The sequence below is a fragment of the Martes martes genome (genome assembly GCF_963455335.1).
Source record: "Martes martes genome assembly, chromosome: 1".
In the NCBI taxonomy this organism is placed as follows: Eukaryota; Metazoa; Chordata; class Mammalia; order Carnivora; family Mustelidae; genus Martes; species Martes martes.
The window spans coordinates 65,296,494-65,318,937 of record NC_137888.1 but is presented as its reverse complement, the minus strand read 5'-3'; the positions used below and the strand labels follow the sequence as shown (position 1 = coordinate 65,318,937).

The 22,444-nt window shown below is 35.2% G+C and overlaps 1 protein-coding gene across 2 annotated transcripts in view; it reads left to right on the top strand.

Moving 5' to 3' along the window:
• Positions 1-22,444, top strand: part of GSK3B (glycogen synthase kinase 3 beta) — a 210,069-nt gene that overhangs the window by 171,859 nt on the left and 15,766 nt on the right. The window contains exons 9-10 of one of the 2 annotated variants that reach the window (XM_080807993.1): positions 6,946-6,984; positions 9,619-9,805. In XM_080807993.1, the coding sequence (XP_080664119.1) occupies positions 6,946-6,984; positions 9,619-9,805 (226 nt within the window). The remainder of the gene's footprint in view (positions 1-6,945; positions 6,985-9,618; positions 9,806-22,444) is intronic. The other variant, XM_080807994.1, reaches the window with a different exon arrangement.

The following is a 22,444-nucleotide window of genomic DNA, read 5'->3' as shown; positions in this document are numbered from 1 at the left end:
AAGTTTATTTTGAATCTTGGTCAGAAGATATTTGGGGTCTCTCACCTTGCTTTTAACTCAGAGTCCTAGGTGGCCTAATGGGATTTAAAGGCTGAGTTGCAGTTTGAATCCAGTGAATTTATTATTAAAGTGTTTACAAGTGATTTGTAGTATACTATGATTTCAGTCATGTTAAAGAAAAACAAAAAAAAAAAACAAAGACAGTTCTGTATAATGAATAAATCCAGGGAAATATTCCAAAATGCTAACGGTAGTTTGGTTGAGAAAAGTGTAGGTGATTTATTTTCTTTGTTTTGCATTTCCATATTTTCATTAATAAGCATGTTATTTTTATGAAAAAAGAAAAATAAAGCTCTTTTTGGTGTAATCTAAGTATTCCTCACATGCTACCCTTGATATAGAGTATCTGACCAATATAATGCTGAAGTTGAGGTCATGAAATTTTATTTAACAGTCCCTATTATTTTTTTTTAATCAAGACTGCTGCCAATATTAGTATGTGGCATATTCAGCATTTCCTCCCCCTCCCCCCTCGGATTATATCTTTTCAAGTATTAGCCAGGATGTAATGTGAGGAATGGTAGATTATAATTAAAGAGTAGTCAACAGAAGATGTGTGGTCAGTTTGTCTGCTTTACATCTTCCTTTGCTCATGTGGATTCCTGATGTTTTGTATCTTAACACTAATCCTCTTTAAACTTGAATAATCTACACAAATCCCTTTTATTTGTTTGTTTTATTTAGGCTTCCGTTCCTATTTCATGTGTAGGATGATGACTCCATTCTCCCACCTATTTTGTCTGTTGAATGTACTGTGAACTCTCCATTTATATCGTGTGCCTTGACATAATTTGATTTTATTATGTAATAAGCACACTTGCGTTAATTTCTCCTTGGTGTACACAACTAGATGGATGTTTTTATGGTTGTAAACACAAAACCAAATTCAGACAAAAATTTCATGGCACTGTTCTGTCATCTGGATGAATCCAAATGATCCAAAATATGCTAATATTGATTTTCAAAATAGGTTATTATCAAAATGAAAAGACAAAATTTTAAATTTCTAGAAGGAACACAATCCCTTCTCCCCTCTGTTATGATCGTGACACCAACTGGAGAAGTACTCTGTTATGTTAGGCAGCCAATAAAGTTTTTTTTTTTTAAGAGATGCATAATATTGTTCTCTAAAGAAAAGAGCTTGTTGCCTTTGAGAGCAGGTAAACAAAGTCTGGAAACAAAAGCTATTTTGCCTTTATTTTGGTCTTTGATAGAATCCACTTTAGCCCTATTTCCTAAAGCTGTGGACATGTGAACCCTGCTTTTCTGTGCTGCAGTGTAGTACAGCTATATCCCTAAGGATTGGAAGCTGGTGTACTAAAAACGTAGACAGCCATAAAGATCAAGAGAGAAAATGTCTTCCATGGAAACACTGAGGTGAAGGGATTTAGATGTTTAGGAAAGATAGCAAACAGAAGAGCTCAACAATGAGATGAACCATACTATGTCAAGAATCTTGAGAATTTAGAAATCCAGTAAGTTGCCCTTAGCTAGTACTTAATAGCCAGAGTAATCTAATTCATCGTTATATCATTTAGCTTTAAGTAGGAAAGGAAATTGGTGTTAATGTTTTGAAACAGGGACCATTACTGGATTGAGGACAGGAGGATAAAGACCTCCTGCATTGGTGTACACTGTAAAGAATAAAAAGCCAGATAGAAAGCGAAGCAAATGATACCAAGGAAATTTGAGAATTAAATAGAGATGGAGGTTCATTAGCAGGAGAGGAAGCTTAAATTCTGCATTTAATATATGGAGGTATGATTAAATGACAGTCTGTTAGGTATGAAGTGAGGATCTAGTTTGAGTACTGCTTCTACTCTGCGTGCCTCAAATTTTTTCTTTTGTAGATAGCAATTAGCTATTGTGTTTTCTGATTCTTTTGAAAATAGTAATATGCTGTTTTCAACATTTCAATCAATTTCCCTTATTTAAAATAAAGGAATATTTTATTATTTTAGTTCTAAATAAATATAAAGATCCTATCTCCATTATAGTTCTTTGATTTGTCCTCTTTATCGCCACTTCCCTGACTTTAGGCCATCGTTGTATCATAGAATTTGTTAAAACAACCTCCTAACCAGTTTCCCTTTTTCAGTTTCATATCCTTTATAATCCTCATTGCTCTCAAAGTTACTTTTCTTAAAAGCACATGTGATACTATCACTCCTACTTAAAAATCTTCTTTGTTTACTTATTGCCTTTAGGAAAATCTGACATAATATGCATATAAGGACAAAGATGATCATATGTCCCACTTTATGCTTGTTCAGAGTAATTGTTAATTGAATGCCCCTTCACTCTCAAACATGTCGCATTTTGGATGACATATTATATAGTCATTGTGTCACTTATTGTTTCTATCTTTTCTTTCCAGAGAAACAGGAGGTTTATTCTTGTCCTATTCCTCACCTTCCTAACCTCTGATTGTTCCCCAGAGAAGCCATATATGTTTCTATCTCTTTTACTAATGTCTTCTTTTCACACTTAAAATGATCTTCTTCTCTGCTTACCAAATCTTAACCTTTTCTCAAGACCTCAAATCTTAGTTCTCCCATGAAATATTTTCTAATTATCTGAGCTCTCCATGATTAATTCCCATCAGATAACTCTTATAATACCTTCCAAGTCATGCCACATGTATTATAGCATTTCCTAATTTCTTTTTCATAGTGGTAATAATGGGATGGATATCAGTTACTTCAAAATGTTTGTTACTAAGTTTTTGACATACATAATAAGTTTATTTAATAGCTAAATGTCTATGGGATATGTGAAACCATGGATTATTATTTAAGTATCCTAGAAACCAGTATCCACAAGCCAGTCCTTACATACCCAATTTCTTAGAACACTGTCCACATACTTGAAAATGAATGAATTTAGTACTATTTACAACTAGCTAAGAGAAATTAGAAAATTGAGGTTGAGGTCATTTCAGTTGTTAAGGTACCAGACTAGACTGGACAGATTATGTTTATTATTCTCTGTGTTTAAAACTGTACTATACTTATGTATTTTTTCCTACTAATTTTTTAAGACTTTCTTTATAATCTTACCTTTTTTTCTGAGCCTTTGAGTACAAGATTTTTCACTTGGTAAACTTTCTGTTTCAATTATACATATTTATAGTTTAAAAAATGCCTTCAGGGCAACTGGGTGGCTCAGTCAATGGATCTTGGTGATCTCATGGGTTGTAAAATAGAGCCCTGCTTTGGGCTCCATGCTCAGCAGGGAATCTGCTTGAAGATTCTCTTTCTCTCAAATAAATAAGTCTTTAAAAACTTTTTTTAAAATAAAAATGCCTTCGGAGGGGTCGAGAGAGCACAAAACAAAAATTGTCAGACTTCTTTTTTGTGGGTAAATTCGATGAGCCTTTTCTGGTTTTGCTTACATGTACTTCAGAAAGCATAAAACTATGTTGGGACTTCTACTGGTTCCTAAGATTGTACTCATCTATTTTGTTCCATTGCTTAGGTAAATTAGTTTCTATATTATTACTTAACATACCTCTGCCCTGAACATTCTACTAATCCATTATCACTTGTCTCGTTTAAATACACCATATTCTCTAATGAATTTTCCACCTGCATCTTTATTAGTGTTAGAATAATCACTTTTCCTTATCTAACATTTATTTTCCAATGTGAGTAGATTTCCTCACTTTTCTAGTTGTACTGGCTACGCTCCCCATTTCTTTGCTGGAAGCTATGCACTTCAAAATCAAGCCACTAGGGTGGCTAATCCCCATGTAAGAGAAATAATGTAAAAAATGCTAAGGCATAAGTTTCCAGATCACTTGTGGGGAGCAGAGGGATAGGGTTGGGGATGGATTAAAAAAGAAAGCGAAAGTCTGCTTTTAATATATCACTCGTTTCTTAAAACCCGTATCTCCTATGTACCCAGCACTGTGCCAGATACTCAGGTACTATAAAGGATGCAGAAGAAGTACAATATATAGCCCTTGTTTTTGAAAAGCTTACAGGTGATATAACTGACTTAGTCGAAGCAAGTATTCAGTAATATAACATATAACTATATACTTGATTGTGTGCTGTAGGTGTTCAAAAGTGTTTCACATGCTGTAGTTATAAGTCAGATCTCCAGTAGGGGTGGTGGAGTTAAAAAAGGAAGCTTCCTTAAAGGTGAAGAAGGACTAGGTGGGGTGGGCTGTTGAAAGAGGATTTAGATTTGCTTAGATGTTGCTAAGGTCAGAAATTGTTGTAGCCCAGGGGACTGTCCCTTAAGATGAGGAGGTGTGGGTGAAAGAAAATGTTCTACTTTCCTAAGAAGGTCAGTCTGACCATAAGAGATTAAATTGAGTAAGTGGACATTTGGTAAATCATAGTTTTATGTAACCCTGCGGGTACTGTTTTTATCAGTGAATGAAGTCATAGGAAAAAAATTACATTGCATAGTTAAATGTTGGTATCAACACATGTATTATTTATGTGTAATGGAGCTCAGAAAAACTCAGTAAGCCTTTTAATAAGTACAGGTGAAATTTATTGAATGCTGGCTCTGTTGTGACTAAGGAAGGGATGTTTGTGCTTCTTATGAATTATGTACCATATATCAGCTCTTTAGTAGACTTAAGTTCTTTCTGTATCTACTTAATCTGGGTAATTAACATAACTATTCAACAAATGTATGGCATCATCTCACTTTTAATCCTTATTAGGTCTACAAATTGCAAATAATTTTAGATGATTAATAGATTACTTGAGAGCCAGCATTGGGGTTGCTCCTTAGGAGTTCATGGTTTATCAGTTTTTAACATTGGGTGCTTGTGTGTTTTGTGTATAACCAGAGAACAGTGTCTGGGTTGTACATTTATCACAGTGAAATCTAGGGAGAAGGAGCTGTTCAGAACAGGCACAGCACTTGTTCTGTGTTCTACGTAGATTATCATTGCCCATAGGCATTTCTACATTGCTCTGGTTGGCTGTTTAATACAGTAGAATTGTTGAGAGCTGATGCTGTGACAATCAGCTGTAGGCCTTGATATCATATATATGACTGCTTATAAATGGTAATTTTAAAAGGCCTAAGATTCAGTCGTAACAGTTAGCTCCAGATTGAAATTTGATATTTGATAGCTAAAGTCTATCCTAGGCCATGTAAGGGGAAAATTGCCTCTGTCATTTTTGAGTTATCCAAATGCAAATTTATTTTGAATAATTCTTCATTTAAGGACTCATTTGCATTTGTTCAATACCATAGAGACTTTCTTTTTGAAAAATGAATTGTTTCTGTTAGTTTCTTTTATGGACTAGTATTTGTGGTGACAGTTTGTTTCAATATAAGAAAACGAGTTGCTGCACAGGTGAGGTAGTATTTGAATCGCTTAAAAGTTCATGTCAGTGTTTTGGTTCTTTTCAATTTTTCCTTTCTGTTCTCTTCCTTTCTTTTGTTTATTTATTTTTTGCTTTGTTCTGTTTATTTTTATTTATTTACTTTTGTTTTTAGTTTTTACAGAGGGTGTTTTGGGCTCTTCATGGCCTTGCTAACATACTTGGCTGGCCATATTTAGTCTGCGCACTAACTGTTAGTTGGCCCAGTTGAGTCTTACTTTGTGCTCTCAGTTTTTTTAGTCTCGCTTTCTATTTTTGTCCACCTGATTGTGTTTTAGTTCATGAGAGATTTTAATTCTGATGGGCCGGATTTTAATCCGTGTACTAAATTTTAGTCTGCAGACTAAAAGTAATCCGCGGATTATTTATTTTTGCAAAATATTAATTCCCCCACTGGAAACTATCCTAAAAGAATGTTAAATTCTCTTAGAATAGCCAAGGGAATTCACAGCTACTGGTGAGTTCTGCCATTTTTTTGTTCTCAATACCTAGACATAATAGATCCTACTACCTCCCTTGCATATTTGGCTCCGTTGTGCCTAGGTGTTGGTGTACATTACTATGCATGTCACCTATAACTGTGACTGTCCCTTAGTTGTATTGTTTATTGTATATATTTTTTGTTTAGCTTTTGGTGGGTGAATTGGGCATAACTGCACATGGAACTGTGTTGAATTTGTAGTGCTCAAAGATGTAGGATTTTTTTTTCAGTGAGTTTTTCCAAAAAGGAAAGAATGTTCTAATTTATTTTAACTAAGTAATGGGTGCAAGGGTATGAGGGGGCAAAGCCCACAATAGAAAAAGTAAGTTATACCCGCACTCCTGAGGTGATATGTCAATTGCCTGAAGAATCCTAAAATAATGAGAATGTCAGCAAACATCTTTTAGCAGGGAAGTCAATCCAAAATGGAGAATAATCCGCGGTGGCCTGATCCTTCTTAGCTCACACAAATTGAAAATATCTGGCTTGAAATCTGTAGTAATATAAATTAAATCTATTTATTACTTTCCTCTCATCACTAATAATTAAGCAAAAAATGTTTATACTGTCTAACTGGAATACATTAATAGATAAAAATTAGCATATTGGGAACTGATGTCTTTAAAAGCAGGCTAATATGCCCCCTCCCAGCCATGACAATGGATGATGAATCCAGGTCGTAGAAGACCAAACACTTTACTTTGGGAAGTTTACTTCTAGATTTAATTTTGATTTTAACTTTTTTTGGTTTTGTATTTTTTTAATAAACGCACTGGCATTGGAACATAATAAAATTAAAATGTTTCTTTATTGTGCCTCACCATTGCGCAATCAAATTTTTTTGCATACACTGTGGTGAAATAATTTTTAAAACTTGGACTTGCTACTGTGGAGACTGATGTTTAAAGTTTATAACTGTATAAACATTTTCTATGTCCCCCCCCACACCATGGATTTCTTATAACACTGGATATATTTTTCCTTGCTGGACTATTCTCTTTTGGATTGACTTCCCCTGTTTGGATTATTTCACTGCATTATCATCTTTAGGATTCGTCAGGAACAGGACATTTCACCTCAGGAGTGCGGGTATGTACTTAATTTTTTTTTTTTCCCCAAAATTTCAGGGCAGGTCTCTAAAACTAGGGGGAAAACTTTTTGTAGAAAGGGCAAACCATTATTCATTCTAGAAATGTAAAAGTAAAAATAATGTAGGATAGCTGTGATTTTTTTTTTTTTCCATCCACTGTGTGAGATAGGTTTTACTTATGGTATATTTAGATTGTCAGTCTCCTGAGTGATTTATTTACATCTAGAAGTAAGGAATTTTTACAAGAATAAATATAAACAAGATGCATAGAACTTAAGGTTCTGAGTGTTAAACAATTTAAATGAGTAAGGAATAAAATGGCATTAGAAGCTTCATTATTAAAAGCCATATTTCAGTTGTTACTGGTTTCCTTCTCTTTAAACACAAAGATAATTCAGAAGAGCTATTTTCTAGTTTGGCCTGAAATTTTTTTGAAGTTGCATGCTTCCACACCCTATATTATGGTCACAAATCTGAACTTTGGAAGATACTGGGCTTTGACTCCCCATAATTTCCCACTTAACCTTTATCCATAGAGTACTAAACCAAGGCTTCGCTCATCAGAAATTTCTCAAAGGGTTTAAATAATAATGGATTCTTTTTAAAGGGCAGATTAAGTCTTGATTTTAATGTGGCCTCTTAGAATGAATTCTTCTTTATTGTTTTTAACTCTTTGATTCCATGAGTTAGGATTCCCTGGCAAAATTGACTAATAGGTGTCTTAGTACCAACATGGATGGTTGCTTGTAGCCAGTAAGATACCAAATGAATGTGGATGATTTTTTTTAATAATTAGAGATAAGTTTACAATACTAGTTTATTAATAACTTTAATGCAAAATCCTCATTAATGTAACATGAAATTTCTTCACTTAAAATACATTCAGTGTTCAGCTACCCTACATTTGAATGTTGGCAGGAGATAGTTCTACTTTTAGTGGTACTTTTAATTCTACTTATACAGTCCCATATTGGTGCAAAAGCATTTTCCCTTAGACTAGCTAGCAAAATAAATCCACATGCTGTGAAATAAATACAAACAGCTCTCTGGGATAAAATAATGTCAGTAATGCTTAATATTTTTGTGAAAAATTTTCAGAGTTTTCCCACTGATTATTTTCTTTTACATTTGGAATTTGATTATATGGACCTGGCTAGGAAGCAAGAGAGGGAAAAATGACCAAGAACAGTGGAAGATCTAAACATTTCAAATAATGCAATACCTTTAAGGTTTCCTTGACTGAGGTGAGTCAGATCACTCAAAAGAATAAAGATAAAGCAATTCTTGATCATACAGAGGGTTTTCTAATATAGTCAAATAAGTTCTTTGATGTTCAGAAATAAATTCCTAGGATCCTACTCAAACCAATTTCTCAATTTCCATGGAAAATATTAGTAATAAACTTTGCGTAAAAACAAAAGAAAAATAAGGTTTTAACTTTAGAAAGTGCTTTTATATAGTCTCTTGAAAAGTAAGTTCTATAGTAGTAACTAGTTCTGCTACCTTCAGCCTAAGTGATAGTCAGATGTTACATGAGCCATTCTCGTTAGGAAACCTTACTCCCAGGCTCCTCCATCCTCCTCACTATTTCCCTCACTTTATATACGTCTGCCTCTTTTTATATGTCTGTCTACTACCACTACCACATCTTCTGTTTGATTGTTTTTCCCCCATCAAGGGATATATATTTCATTTTTCTTTAGTTTCAGAGGCTTCCTGTCCATCTACTTATGTTTATTTCTGTTGTCCCCTTTCTGCTTTTATTCTTCAAGTGTCAATAATTTAAAACAAAGTTATTTTCATAGTTTTATATATTGATTTGGAGTTTTAAGACTTAGATGTGTAGAAAGCTTTCTGGTTTTTTTTTAGAAACTAATTTATTTGCTTTTTGCTTAAACACAGCCTTCAGTTGACTTTTTCTGACATAATGGCTCTTAATGAAATGTACTAACGAAAAGTACATTTCTTTCTCCCTAATTAAGACCCGAGAATATTCATTCAAATGAGAGTTATCTGGCCGTGTAAACTGTATGTAATACATACAGCTATTCTTTGAGAAAACAGTTTTAACTCTGGTTATTCAAGAATTTCTTCAAATCAGATAGATGCTGTTTATTGAAGAGATAATACCAAATCATTAGCATTTCTAGACCGAAGGTAAATAGCTTTCCTTTTTCAGAAAATATTGATGGTCAGATTTGAGTAGTGCTGTGCATTACTGACAATTGTTCTGCAAAAATCACACACAAGAGGCAACCGCCACAGTAGTCAAAACTTTTAGAAAATTTTAATATTCTTCTAGTTGTGCTTGCCTCCAGAACCCAGCCCTTTTCTTGTGCCTATCATATTGTATTTTGTGTACATATTTAATTGTACTGCTTTATGATGAGCAAATGTAGATTTTTTTTAAATTTCCCCTAGTTTTTTCTCTGAGCTTTTCTCATATAGTTTGTAATTAGCTGTTCACCCCAGTGTGGTGAATTATATGCAGTTAACTCTTTTCATTCTAGAAGATTCCTTTCACAAATGCAGCCATGTTGTGTGTGGTGGGAATTAACTCATACTCAAAGGATAATTTGCTACAATTCTTACAATAAAGCATTAATTGTTCTTTGTCTTTTTTTGTGCTGCAGGTCTTCCGACCCCGGACTCCACCAGAGGCAATTGCACTGTGTAGCCGTCTGCTGGAGTATACACCAACTGCCCGATTGACACCACTGGAAGCTTGTGCACATTCATTTTTTGACGAATTAAGGGACCCAAATGTCAAACTACCAAATGGGCGAGACACACCTGCACTCTTCAACTTCACCACTCAAGGTAATTCCGAATACTTAGTTCTGTTTTTTGCCATTTTTTTTTTTAAGATTTTATTTATTTATTTGACAGATCACAAGTAGGCAGAAAGGCAGGCAGAGAGATGGGGAAGCAGGCTCCCTGCTGAGCAGAGAGCCGGATGTGGGGCTTGATCCCAGGACCCTGAGATCATGACCCGAGCCGAAGGCAGAGGCTTAATCCACTGAGCCACCCAGGTGCCCCTGTTTTTAACCATTTCTGAGGAAGCTACATATGTGTGTTAGGTGATATTCTTTTAGTTGAAATCTGTGTAGGACTAAAGTGGGCATATTAAGTACTTATACAGGTAGGAAACATCCTTTTAACCAGTTATTAGGCCACTACTTGTATGGTTTTGAACAACATAGTGGCAGATAAAATTTTTCCAGTAAACATAGCTTCTTTCATTTTTGGCAGCTTATAATAAATCTTGGCACATGAGAAACTATAGAGACTAATGTACAATTTAACTTACAAATTTGTGTTTGAAACTTAGAATGTTAGCATTTCTTGCTTCCCAAGGATTTATATCAGATCTTTTTAAACCTGGAAATAAATTTGTGGCTATGTTTGTATAAAGTCAGATATCTTACAAACAGAAGGAAAACTGGAATTCTAGAACTCTCTTTCTTAGAAATTATATAAGGGATGTAGATAGAGAAATTCTCTTGCCTTCTGGGGCTTGGCACCATTGATGCTACTGAGAAATGTTGAGAGGAAAAACGGAGTTTGTGTACTGGTGGTTTCTAGACCAGAAGAGTCATTATTTCTAAATCACTTTTGTGTTCATTTTTCTTTCCTCTCTAAGACCCTAAGTGATTCATTTAATCAACTGCACTGCTTTGATGCAGTGATTTTCTCCATAAATGGAACATTAAAAGTGTACCATTTACTATAGATAAAATAAGCAGTAAAGAGTCAATTGATTGATTAGGCAGCTTAGTCAAGCTAGAAATATAAAAGGGAGATGGAGAGCTTTCTGTGACCAAGAAATAGATATATTTCCTTTATTCTAAGATGAATTTTCCTCCCATATTTAAACTTTTCTAAAATTCAAAGTGGGAAAATGCATTGCTTAAGCACTAGATTTAGAAGACGTGAGTTGCTAGTAAAATAGACTTGGATGATTCCATTAACTATAATCTGAAGCAGTCAATAACATGTAACTACTAGCAGTGCTGATGTGGTCTTAAACTACATTCATAAAGAAAAATTTTCAGGGACGCCTGAGTGGCTCAGTTGGTTAAGCCGCTGCCTTCGGCTCAGGTCATGATCCCAGGGTCCTGGGATCGAGTCCCGCATCGGGCTCCTTGCTCGGCAGGGAGCCTGCTTCTCTCGCTGCCTCTGCCTGCCTCTCTGCCTGCTTGTGTGTACTCTCTCTCTCTCTCTGGCAAATAAATAAAATCTTAAAAAAAAAAATTTTTTTTTCAGATATTCTGGGATTAGTTCTGACTACTTAGGGCAGATCAGAAATCATTTGGAATGTTGTTTTAGGTTCTGGCTATGCCATTTTAAGATGTTAATGAATGGTGGGTAGGATATACAAAGGAACAGAATAGACAGTAAATAGATCCTGGAAAAATGAATACTTAACTTTTGACAAGGGTCTAAAATACCCCATAGGTTATCTTCTAAAGAAAGGTGTTGACCTGTATTCTTTGTCCTGATTATAAAATTGAAAACAGTAGTTGCAGAAAATTAGAGAACAGTACATATTTGAATTTATTCTACAAACCTTGGCCCCTGGTATGTCTATCTATATAGATATAGATATAGATAAATATATCTATATATTTATAGGTAAATATGTTTATAAATAAATATATATTATTTATTAATTAAATTATTTATTAATTTAATAAATTAATTTATTTATTTAATTTAATAAAATTATTGATGAATCAGTGAAGTTTTCACTTATTTAACAGTGGAACAGGTTTGTTTGTTTTCTAAAATACCAAATTTTTTATCAGGAAAAAGCTGGATGATGTCAAAAGTTATAGATAAGATTATTACAGTTTGGCTATAGGATAGATTCTTCTAGAGCAAAGATTCTATGATTTTGTGTCATTAAGAAAGTAAGTTTTGGGGCGCCTGGGTGGCTCAGTGGTTTAAAGCCTCTGCCTTCGGCTCAGGTCATGATCTCAGGGTCCTGGGATCGAGCCCCACATCAGGCTCTCTGCTCGGCAGTGAGCCTGCTTCCTCCTCTCTCCCTCTCTGCCTACTTGTAATCTCCATCTGTCAAATAAATAAATAAATTTTTTTAAAAAATTAAGTTTTATTTTCAATTTTTACAGCTTTGTTTTAATCAAGAGTAGTACATATATATTGAGGATAATGTTGAAAATGCAAAAGAAGTATAGAGAAAATTAAAATCACAGTCCCCAAATAATCACTTTTAGCATCCAGATTAATCACTATAAGATTTTATGATGTAGCTCTTCTCAGTCTTTTCTCTAATGCATATACTGATAATCCTTGGATACAAAGTGATACTCTACTCTCCCATTAAGAATATCCCAAAAAGGGTGCCTGGATGGCTCAGTGGGTTAAGCCTCTGCCTTCGGTCAGGTCATGATCTCGGGGTCCTGGAATCGAGTCCCCCGTCGGGTTCTCTGCTCGGCAGGGAGCCTGCTTCCTCCTCTCTCTCTCTCTCTCTGCCTGCCTCTCTGCCTACTCGTGATCTCTGTCAACTAAATAAAAATAAAATCTTTAAAAAAAAAAAAGAATATCCCAAAAAAGTTTCTTTTGGTTAACTCAAATGTATTTAAAATTATGCACTGTATAAAATTAAATTTATTCAGGAACTTTACTTTTTTACTTCTCAAATTTCATAAAACAATTTCATTAATACTTTAAAAAAAAGATTTTATTTATTTATTTAACAGAGATAAAACAAGTAGGCAGAGCAGCAGGCAGGGAGAGGGAGAAGCAATCTCCCTGCTGAGCAGGGAGCCCAACGCAGGGCTTGATTCTAGGACCCTGGGATCATGACCTGAGCCGAAGACAGCTGCTTTAACCGACTGAGCCACCCAGGTGCCCCTATTAATACTTTATATATGCGTCTTTTACATCTGTATCTTTGTCATCAGTAGAGCTACATTTTGAACTATCATTAATTTTTTTATATGAAGCAGTTTTTGAATCTATATGAGGCCACCACTGAAAATTCTCCAAGTATCCATTTTCACAAGTTTTTTAATTTTGTTTCTATACTGTAGATATCTGTTTATTATCTGTACATTTAACTATCTGCTCAGTTGCTTTTTAAAGTGGTCTCTAAAATGCTCTTTTTCAGTGACATGCAGCACTTGCAGCTGTGGAATCTTGGCATCAGAAACTACTAAGTTAATGTTAAACTTGTCTCTCCTTTTTTTTTTTTTTTAACAAGTTCTGTCAGGTGAACTTAAGATTTTCCCAAACCAGCACTGGTTGGGGTTTTATTCACACTAAATATCTTCTCTGATAAGTACTTTTTTTTTTTTCAAAATACATGGATCAAGGAAGCCTTTTGTCAAATAAGCAACTTGGTAGAACTCTAGACACAATAGATATTTATTATGGATACATTTTGAAGAATAATTTTTCTTATATTCAGACATACTAGGTACATACTCTATAATGCACCTGTATGTGTTGATCAAATTGAGATATTATTTAAGCATTTTATTTAATCAAATTTAAAAATCCAGGATTCTGTTTCATTGTTCGTATGTACCATTTTTGAAATAACTACATTTGATTCTTTAGTCACTGGCTGATAATTTTTCATTATTACTAAAGAAAATAAAATTTTAAAACAATGAAATTTGTTTTTCTATGAATTTCTAAGCTTTTTTGAAAACAGATAAAATTCATATGACATAAGATGAGCCATTTTAAAGTAAACAATTCAGTTTATTTAGTATATTCACAGTTTGTACAACTACCACCTCAATCAAGTTCCAGAACATTTTCATTGCTTCTAAAGAAAACTCCATACCCTTTAAGCAGTCAGTCCCCTTTAACTCCTCCAATCCCTGGCAACCACCAATGTGCTTCCTGCTTTTGGACTTAACCTATTCTGGATATTTTATATAAATGAAATAATATGTTATGTGACCTTTTGTATATGGCTTCTTCACTTTGCATAATGTTTTCAAGGTTCATCCATGTCATAGTAGTGTATTAGTATTTTATTCCTTTTTATGGCTGAATAATATTCCCCTGTATTATGTCTTGATCAGTACAGGCTGCTATAACAAAACACAAGAGACTATGTGGCTTAAACAACAAACATTTATTTCTCAGAGTTCTGGAGGCTGGCAAGTTCAAGATCAAGGTGCTAGTAAATTTGGTGTCTGATGAGGGCCTACTTCCTGGTTTGCAAACGGGTGCTTTCTTACTGTGTCCTTATGTGTTTCTCTTACAGGGCCACTAATCCCATTCATGGGGGTTCTACCCTCATGACCTTAATTGCCTCTTAAAGGCCCCATTTCCAAATACTATTACACTGTGGGGAGTAGGGCGTAAGCATATGAATTTTAGGGAGACACAAACATTCAATCCATAGTGTATGGATGGATACACCACATTTTTGTTTATCTGTCATCTGTTGATGGATATTTGGTTTGTTTCTACCTTTTCGCTATTGTGAATAGTGTTGCTAAGACCATTTGTGTACAAGTATATTTGTTCGAATACTTCATTTTAATTCTTTTGGGTATTGCTGAGTCATGTGGTAATTCTATGTTTAACTTTTTGAGGAACTGCCAATCTATTTTCCACAGTAGTTTTGCATGTTTTACATTCTCACCAGCAAGGTACAAAAGTTCCAATTTCTTCATATCCTTGCCAATACTTTTTTTCCTCCTCCTCTTCTTTTTCTTTTTAAAATAAGCATCCTAGTGGGTGTGAAGTGGTATTTTATTGTGCATTGTGGTCCTGAGTTTATTGCAATATAATGAATCAGGACCTGGTAAATGCTATTTTCCTATTCTCTAATAAATTATACTCATAAGACAAACGGACATGAAAATAAATTGGCTTAGATTTTAGAATATGGTCTTGAAAATATTACAAAGAGTTTCATGAATGGGCAGTTCTCATATTGTGAACTAATAGAATCAGCTAATCTTAACATCCTTAAAAGTCTCTTAAGTTTTTATTAACTTCAGCTGTGACATATGCCTTTAAAGTAAAGGCTCAATTTGAAGAAGAATATTTGGTTTGAGCTTTATTTTTTTTAACAATTTTTTTAAAGATTTTTATTATTTATTCACTTGATAGACAGAGATCATGAGTAGGCAGAGAGGCAGGCAGAGAGAGAGAGGAGGAAGCAGGCTCCCCGCAGAGCAGAGAGCCCAATGTGGGGCTCGATCCCAGGACCCCGAGATCACGACCTGAGCCGAAGGCAGAGGCTTAACTCACTGAGCCACCCAGGTGCCCCTGGTTTGAGCTTTATTGATACATGTCTGATATATATAAGTTTTTTTAAAAGGTATGAAGATTGTTTTGACATTTCAAATTGTTATATTTCCCAGAATATCAAACATAACTATGGTCCTCTGTATGTCTGAATTTCCATATGTATCTTTGAGGATTTAAAGAATGTGTGTATATTTGGATGTGGTGTGTGTAGATGTAGTATGCAATCTCTATAGCTCCAAGTGTTTCTGTGACTCTCCATATTAGTTAAAAGTATGTACATGAGTCTTTGTGTCTATCCAAATGAACTCTGTAAATATGTCCTTGAAATTATTTTCCATAAAACTAAATGTATTAAATTGAAAGTACCATAATTTTGAGATATGACCCTTCTTTTTTAAGTATTAAAATGCCCTGTCCTCGCAGCCATTCTGAAACTGAGCTATAATCTCCTGTAGTACTTTCTCCCTTTCCTTCTACATCAGTATTACACTTGAATGGTATTTCTGTGTACGGACACAGCTGTCCCGGAAAGAAGTGATATTTGATGTTGTTATATTTGATCCTCTATATTATGATTTTGGATCAGTGCTTCCAAATGGTGATCTTGTTTACCAAGGCAAAGTTGTAACTGTTGTGCAGATGCGATTTCAAAGCACATATTATTTAATAGCATTTAATGAATGATCAGAATAAAATGGGGTAATACAATAGCTTGAAAAAAGGAGAATCAATCGCCCAATTGGTTGTATAGCTAGAGAGAGTCCAGAGATAGAAACTCTAGGGGTAGGAGGGTGTTATTGAAGTTCTGCTGTAAACACTCCCCAATCCTCACAAATTTTCGTGGTCTGTACTAATTCCCCCAAATGAAATAAAGATAATTCACTGTCTGCATGTAGTAGGTACTCAATGAATGTTTGAGTGACATGTGCCACTTTTAAGTAAACATAGTAATGACGCATGCAACAAATATTTATTAGACATTTCTAGTTCCTTCTAGTTGCTATTAGTGTTGGGGTTTTTTTTGTTTGTTTTTGTTTTTTGTTTTTAAGAGAGAGACAGAGATAACGAGAGAGCACAAGCCGGGAGGAGAGGGAGAAGTAGGCTCCCTGCTGAGCGGGGAGCCAGACAGGGGGCTTGACCCCAAGACCCTGGGATCATGCCCTGAACCAAAGGCAGCTGCCTAACTGACTGAGCCATCCAGGCACCCCTGGTGTTGTTTTAATTAGCAAGGTAAACCTACCCTTTGACTGGAACCATGAAGGTTAAACACTTGAGTGAAACACAGGGTTGTATTGAAGTAAAGCTTAACAAAGCTAACTGCACTTTGATGTTTATTACTGTGCCATGAGTAATTAGCTATAAATAATTAATATTTTACTCATATAATTAAAATAAGCATTTCTGTGATCAGCTAGAGGAGGAAAAGAGAATGAACAGATACGGAACAGAAACCTTGGAGATCCTTTTGACCTTCTGGATCCACAAGTCAGATTATCAGATGTCTCATTTTTCTGCCACTGGGACTTCAGTGTTCTGGGACCCGTTGACTAATACTGTCTGCATCTAGACATTGGAAACCTAGACATACCTTTGGCACACCCTCTTTTCCTTCAGTCACTGGATCTCAAAGATGGGACATGAACTGAATCAGACCTTAAAAAGCAGGTGGAATCAGGAAATTCCAACAGGGATCATTATTTTCTTTATTCACCAATTCCTTGCCTATTCCAAGACTGGAATATATTGGGAAATAGGTTGCTTTCTGTGTTTAAATGTGAGTTTCCAGTTAATCCCACTACACATTCTCAATACCAGTTCTCTACCTAATTTGTATGAAATTGTACCAAGTAAAGTTATTTTAGCAAACATTGTCCCCCAAGGGCAGGACAAGTTGGGGGTTGAGCAAAGGTGAGTAAAGATTATCAAAACATTAGTATGATTTAGTTTAAAGAGTTTACTGTTTTACTACTTAGCTGGGTTATCTGAGAGATTGGTAGCTTTGTGGGGAGATATAAAGGAGTGGTGGCTTATTGGCTGGGCCTATTTAACTCTCTAATGAAAGTTAACGTAGGATATGTGGGGCTGCCAAAGAGCACCATGCAAACTCGGGCAAATTGGATGTCTTGGGGTAGAGGGCAAGAGTATCTGCACACGAGGAAAACAGATGAAATAGTAAAGAGCTTCCACAAAGCAAGTGGAAAAAAGGACCAAAATAGAGAAAACAAAAAAATAGGGAAAAAAGGGGTCCCTGGGTGGTGCAGTAGTTCCACATCTGACTCTTGATTTCAGCTCAGGTCATGATCTCAGGGTCCTGGGATCCAGCCCCAAGTTAGGCTCCATGCTTAGCATAGAGCCTGCTTGAGATTCTCTCTCTCCCCTCTCCCTCTGCCCCTCCAACTTGTGCTGTCTCTCTCTCTCTCTCTCAAATAAATAAATAAAATCTTAAAAAAAAAAAAGGTAGGAAAAGGATCAGAGAGAATTTAAAAAGAGTGTAAGTGTATGTTACAGACTAGGAAGTGATAAAAATGGAATTGAGAATAAGTTGGGGGTGAACAATAAAAGCAAGTGTTCTAGAATCCCAGTTTATCAAAGGGTTATACTCCTTCATTTGAAAGCAGCAGATTACTTATTTATAAAATTTATTGTATGGAATTAAAAACTTTTTAAGTTATTGTAAATCATTATTTATCATCATTAGGAGGTTCCATGATCTTTGTAGCAATGAATTTTAAACCAATTTTCCTGTTATAGAATAGTGATACACATAAATATGGTCAGCCACCTTCTTATCTGCCTATGTCCTGAGTATTTTCTTTCAGCCTGCCTCATCCTCAGCTGCAACTATAATGGCCACAGTGGGGGCGCCTGAGAGGCGCAGTGGGTTAAGCATCTGACTCTTGATTTTGGCCCAGGTCATGATCTCAGGGTCATGAGATCAAGCTCTGCAGCAGACTCCACACTGATGCCTCAGACTCCACGCTCAATGTGGAGTCTGCTTGAGATTTTCTCTGTCTTCTTCTTCTTCTTCTTCTTCTTCTGCTCCTCCCGCTCATGTTCTTTCTCTCTCTCTCTCTCTCTCAAACAAATAAATGCTTTAAAATTAATTAATTAATTAATTAATTAGCTATAGTATTTCAGTGACCTGAGGTTATGATTCTTCTGATATTACTCTCAAGTTATTGTAAACCCTGAGTTGGGAGTTTTTGGTTTAGACTTATTATAATTTATAATAGCAAGGATAAATTTACATAAAATAGAAACTCTTGATTTATATGTAGGATATGAATCAAATCACAAAGTGAAACTCATAAACTGTTCAATTTACAGTGCCCCTCTGCTCTTTTTTTAAAAGGCTGAACTGTAAACTTTTTATGTGGCTATCCCTGTTTCCTTTTGTGTGTTCTTTTGAGTGAAAATGACTATAAAAGGCCTTTATAGAACAATGGACTTGAGGAAATTTGTTTTAAACAAGTGGATTATTTTGGTAAATAAGAAGTGGAGTTGTTCATACTTATCAAGGGAGTTGATATCAAAATTATTCTTTAATATTTCATAAGTAATCTAGAAGAATAAATTTTCTAGGTAAGCAAGTTGTACTCTGATAAGTCATAAAATGCTAAACCAATAGAAATATACTACAGGGAGAACGTAAGGAAATTCTTGAGTACACTAAAAGGAGGCAGATAAGTCTCTCAGTTCAGGTAGCTAAAGAACTAATGACAAAAATGTTGACTGTATTCAAGATTTTAGGCTCTAAATTATTGATTATTTATGAGAATTAATTGTCATTTTTCCCTGAGACGATTTTGTCCACTCTGTTTCTTTGACCATACTATTGGGAGAATGTGGAATGATGTAGGAACAAGCAATCACAAACTAGTATCTTAAAGTTCTGTGTGTGCTCTGGACAGATAGACTTCCAGGAAGACCAGACCACTGGTAGTATATGATGTATAACCAAGGTAATAAAGATATGCAGTATTGCATATGAAAGGAGGTAAGTCAGACCTAAAGTCTAGTTCTCAGTCTTTAACTAGTTGTAGATCTTGGTCCAGGTACTATCTCTGAGTTTCCTCCCTTTAAAAAAAAAAAAAAAAAAGTGGAATAAAGAATATTCAAGGACACTTTCAGCTCCTGAATGCTGATTATAAAAATGAACTGACTTCAGAAAGATGAAGGAAGGAAGGGAGGGAGGGAACTAAATACCACAATAGGGTGAGATATATAAAATCATAGTATAAATGGATACAGAAAACACAAACTCAATTTCCCAGGATTGAAAATATTAGCAGTATTATTTTTAGATGCCTCAAAAGGGTATTAGCTAGATAAAATAATTCGTAGTAATGCTACATTTATTATACTTCACCAAGAATGGATTGATTTTTATATTCTTACAATAATGTAAGGTTTTTAGGTTATTAAGGCCTATTCTTTTTAATCACCAGAACTTTTAATATACTAGCATTTTGCTAGATAACTTTCAAAATACATCACTTCTATAAGTGTCGTATACAAATGCATTCAAATATTTTTGGGTGACTGGTATAAATTGCGATGCTCCCTCTTGGGCAGTTCCAAGGCAAAGTAGTCTTGGATTTGTGTAGATAATTATGTAGTACTCACATTAAACATCGTTAATATCACCAAGAAACAATAGTGAGCCTTGTAATTATTTATTTACTGTTTGTCTGATCTAATTAATTTAGTTATTTAATTTTAGCATTTAGTTAGAAACTTGGTCAGGGATTTTCTGGGCACTTTGAAATTGTTAGAAGAGGAGAGGAGCCATTAGGATAGGGCTGTTTATCTTAAAAAAAAAAAAAAAAAATCCAGATAAGCAACATTAGAATTCAGTAATGTGTGAGATCCAAGTTGCACATCCCAGCCTTTGAATTACTGCTCAAAAAAAGGGACATGCCATTGTGAAAATCGTCTGAACCTTTTTGTAGAGAAATAGTACTTATTATAGAGAGCCACTGGCAATTTTCATATGTAGATAGGAAGCCTGATAACACAAGTGAAGACCTCAAACTAATTGTAGAAGAAAGAGTAAATCTGCCTCTTTTAGGGACTCCTTTCTAGAGATCTGCAGGGTCAGTTTCAAAGCTAATGAAGAAGATGACTTTCTACCTGATGACTGGTATTTTTTTATATCACTGTAAGAGAAGGTCTGGTAAACAAAGGGATTGATTTCTTTCCTCTAGTTAACACATTGATTGCTTCTCTCAAATTTATCCTCAGCTTTCCCACTATCCACAGTTTGAACAAACATATACCCTACGTAGCCACTGACCCACTGTTTCTATCCCCGTCCCCCAGAAAAAAACCAGGAAGTTTTCTTGTCTACCTCTTATCATTAAATTTAGGACTCATATTTTTGGAAGAATAGAAACTTCAAGGAGTACTTAAGATTTTGTCAACTAGATTTATGTTTTGTTTTAATATTTTAAAAGATTGATTTATCAGGCAATCAAGTATGGTTAAATTCATTTAATTTGTCATTTCATGGGAATGTTTCTTCTTTCATTTACATTATAAACAGTGGTGCAGCAAAACTCAGTTCATTGAATTTGGTCTGCCTTTTGGTTGATTGATATCTATTTAGTTTTATTGATAACTTTTTAAATTCATTTGGCTTTTCTTTAGTCCATTGAAATATTTAGTTACGGATCATGTAATGATTGATACGCTATCAAAAGATTCTTGATATTCCCTGATAAACTACTATGTGGTTTTTGATTGCAGTTTTATGGCATCTACAGTTAGTTAAAGAAACTTTTACCATTGTTAACTTTTCTAAAACCTTCTGAACCTGTTGCCATGTTATTTTGAGCCATGTCTCTGAGATAAAACATGGTCTGTCTTATTTTTCCTACCTCTTCTCCAAAGCTAGCCCTACTTCAGTATTATGGACCTCATAATTCCCTTAATTATCTCCCTAATCTCAAGCCTAGCACATGTTTATTCAATAAATATTTGCTTTCTTTTTAGGGGCGCCTGGGTGGCTCAGTGGGTTAAGCCTCTGCCTTTGGCTCAGGTCATGATCCCGGAGTCCTGGGATTGAGCCCCGCATCGGGCTCTCTGCTCAGTGGGGAGCCTGCTTCCCCCTCTCTCTGCCTGCTGCTCTGCCTACTTGTGATCTCTCTCTCTCTCTGTCCAATAAATAAATAAAAAATCTTTTTTAAAAAATTAGCTTTCTTTTTATGTTCAGTCTCTTCTACACTGCTTATTCTTTGTCTTCAAGAATACACCCACTCTCTCTGATCCTGAAAGGTTCTTTTGCTCTGCTGTTCCTGTCCTCTAAAATACCATCCTTTTTTACATTCTTATGCTCACCCTCTAGTTTGTATCCACATTCATTGTCTCAGTTTCCTTACTACTCACTGTCATGGATAGACGGGGAGACTGGGAATGGGTAGTAATTATCATGAGCAAAAAATCATTTCAGCCGTTTTGTGCCAGCCCCATAGTCTGTCCCCACAAAAGGGACAGACTGTAGTGTAGAGAACAGAACTATAGCAAAAGTATAAGGAGGCTTCCTCTTTCATATAGGCAAAGGTTATGACAACAACCTCTCTGAAGTAGAGGAAAGCTGATGGAAAACAGTGAACCTCAAGGAATTCCTATAGTTAAGGAAGAGAACAGTGAGTTACAGAGATTGGGGAGGTGGTTAGAATTTCTTAAGTTTTAGAATGTTAGATTCAAACAAATTTGCAAAAGCCCTCCCCTCCACCCAAAGGCTACTGTTGACTCTAGATTAAGAATCTAGTCCTTTTAGTTATTTTGTGGACTTTACTTACTCTCCTCTTTGTCTTTGGATATGGCAAAACCTCCAGGATCCATAGCTTCTCCCTTTCTTGCCTCTCATTTTCTTCACTTTTCTCCTTTCCTTTCATTAGTTACCCCTCTTTCTCTACCCAAAACCAAAACGGCTATCTCCTCCCTAAGGAAAAAGAGGTTGCTTTTTTTCAAGCCCTGCCCCTGTGTGTGTGACATCCGCAAAATGTCACATAAAACCACTATGTCCCCTCCACTGGGCAAACAGATACATAGAAAGGTGGATGATCTGATAAAAGAGAGTAAATGAATGGGACAAAGTGGGCAACATGGGCCACATGTGATGATATTCAGTTTATTTTAAAGATTCTCTTAAAAGTGGCTTTGTCAGAATGTCTTATCTTAAAATCTCTGGTCATCTTTTCCTTTTTTAGA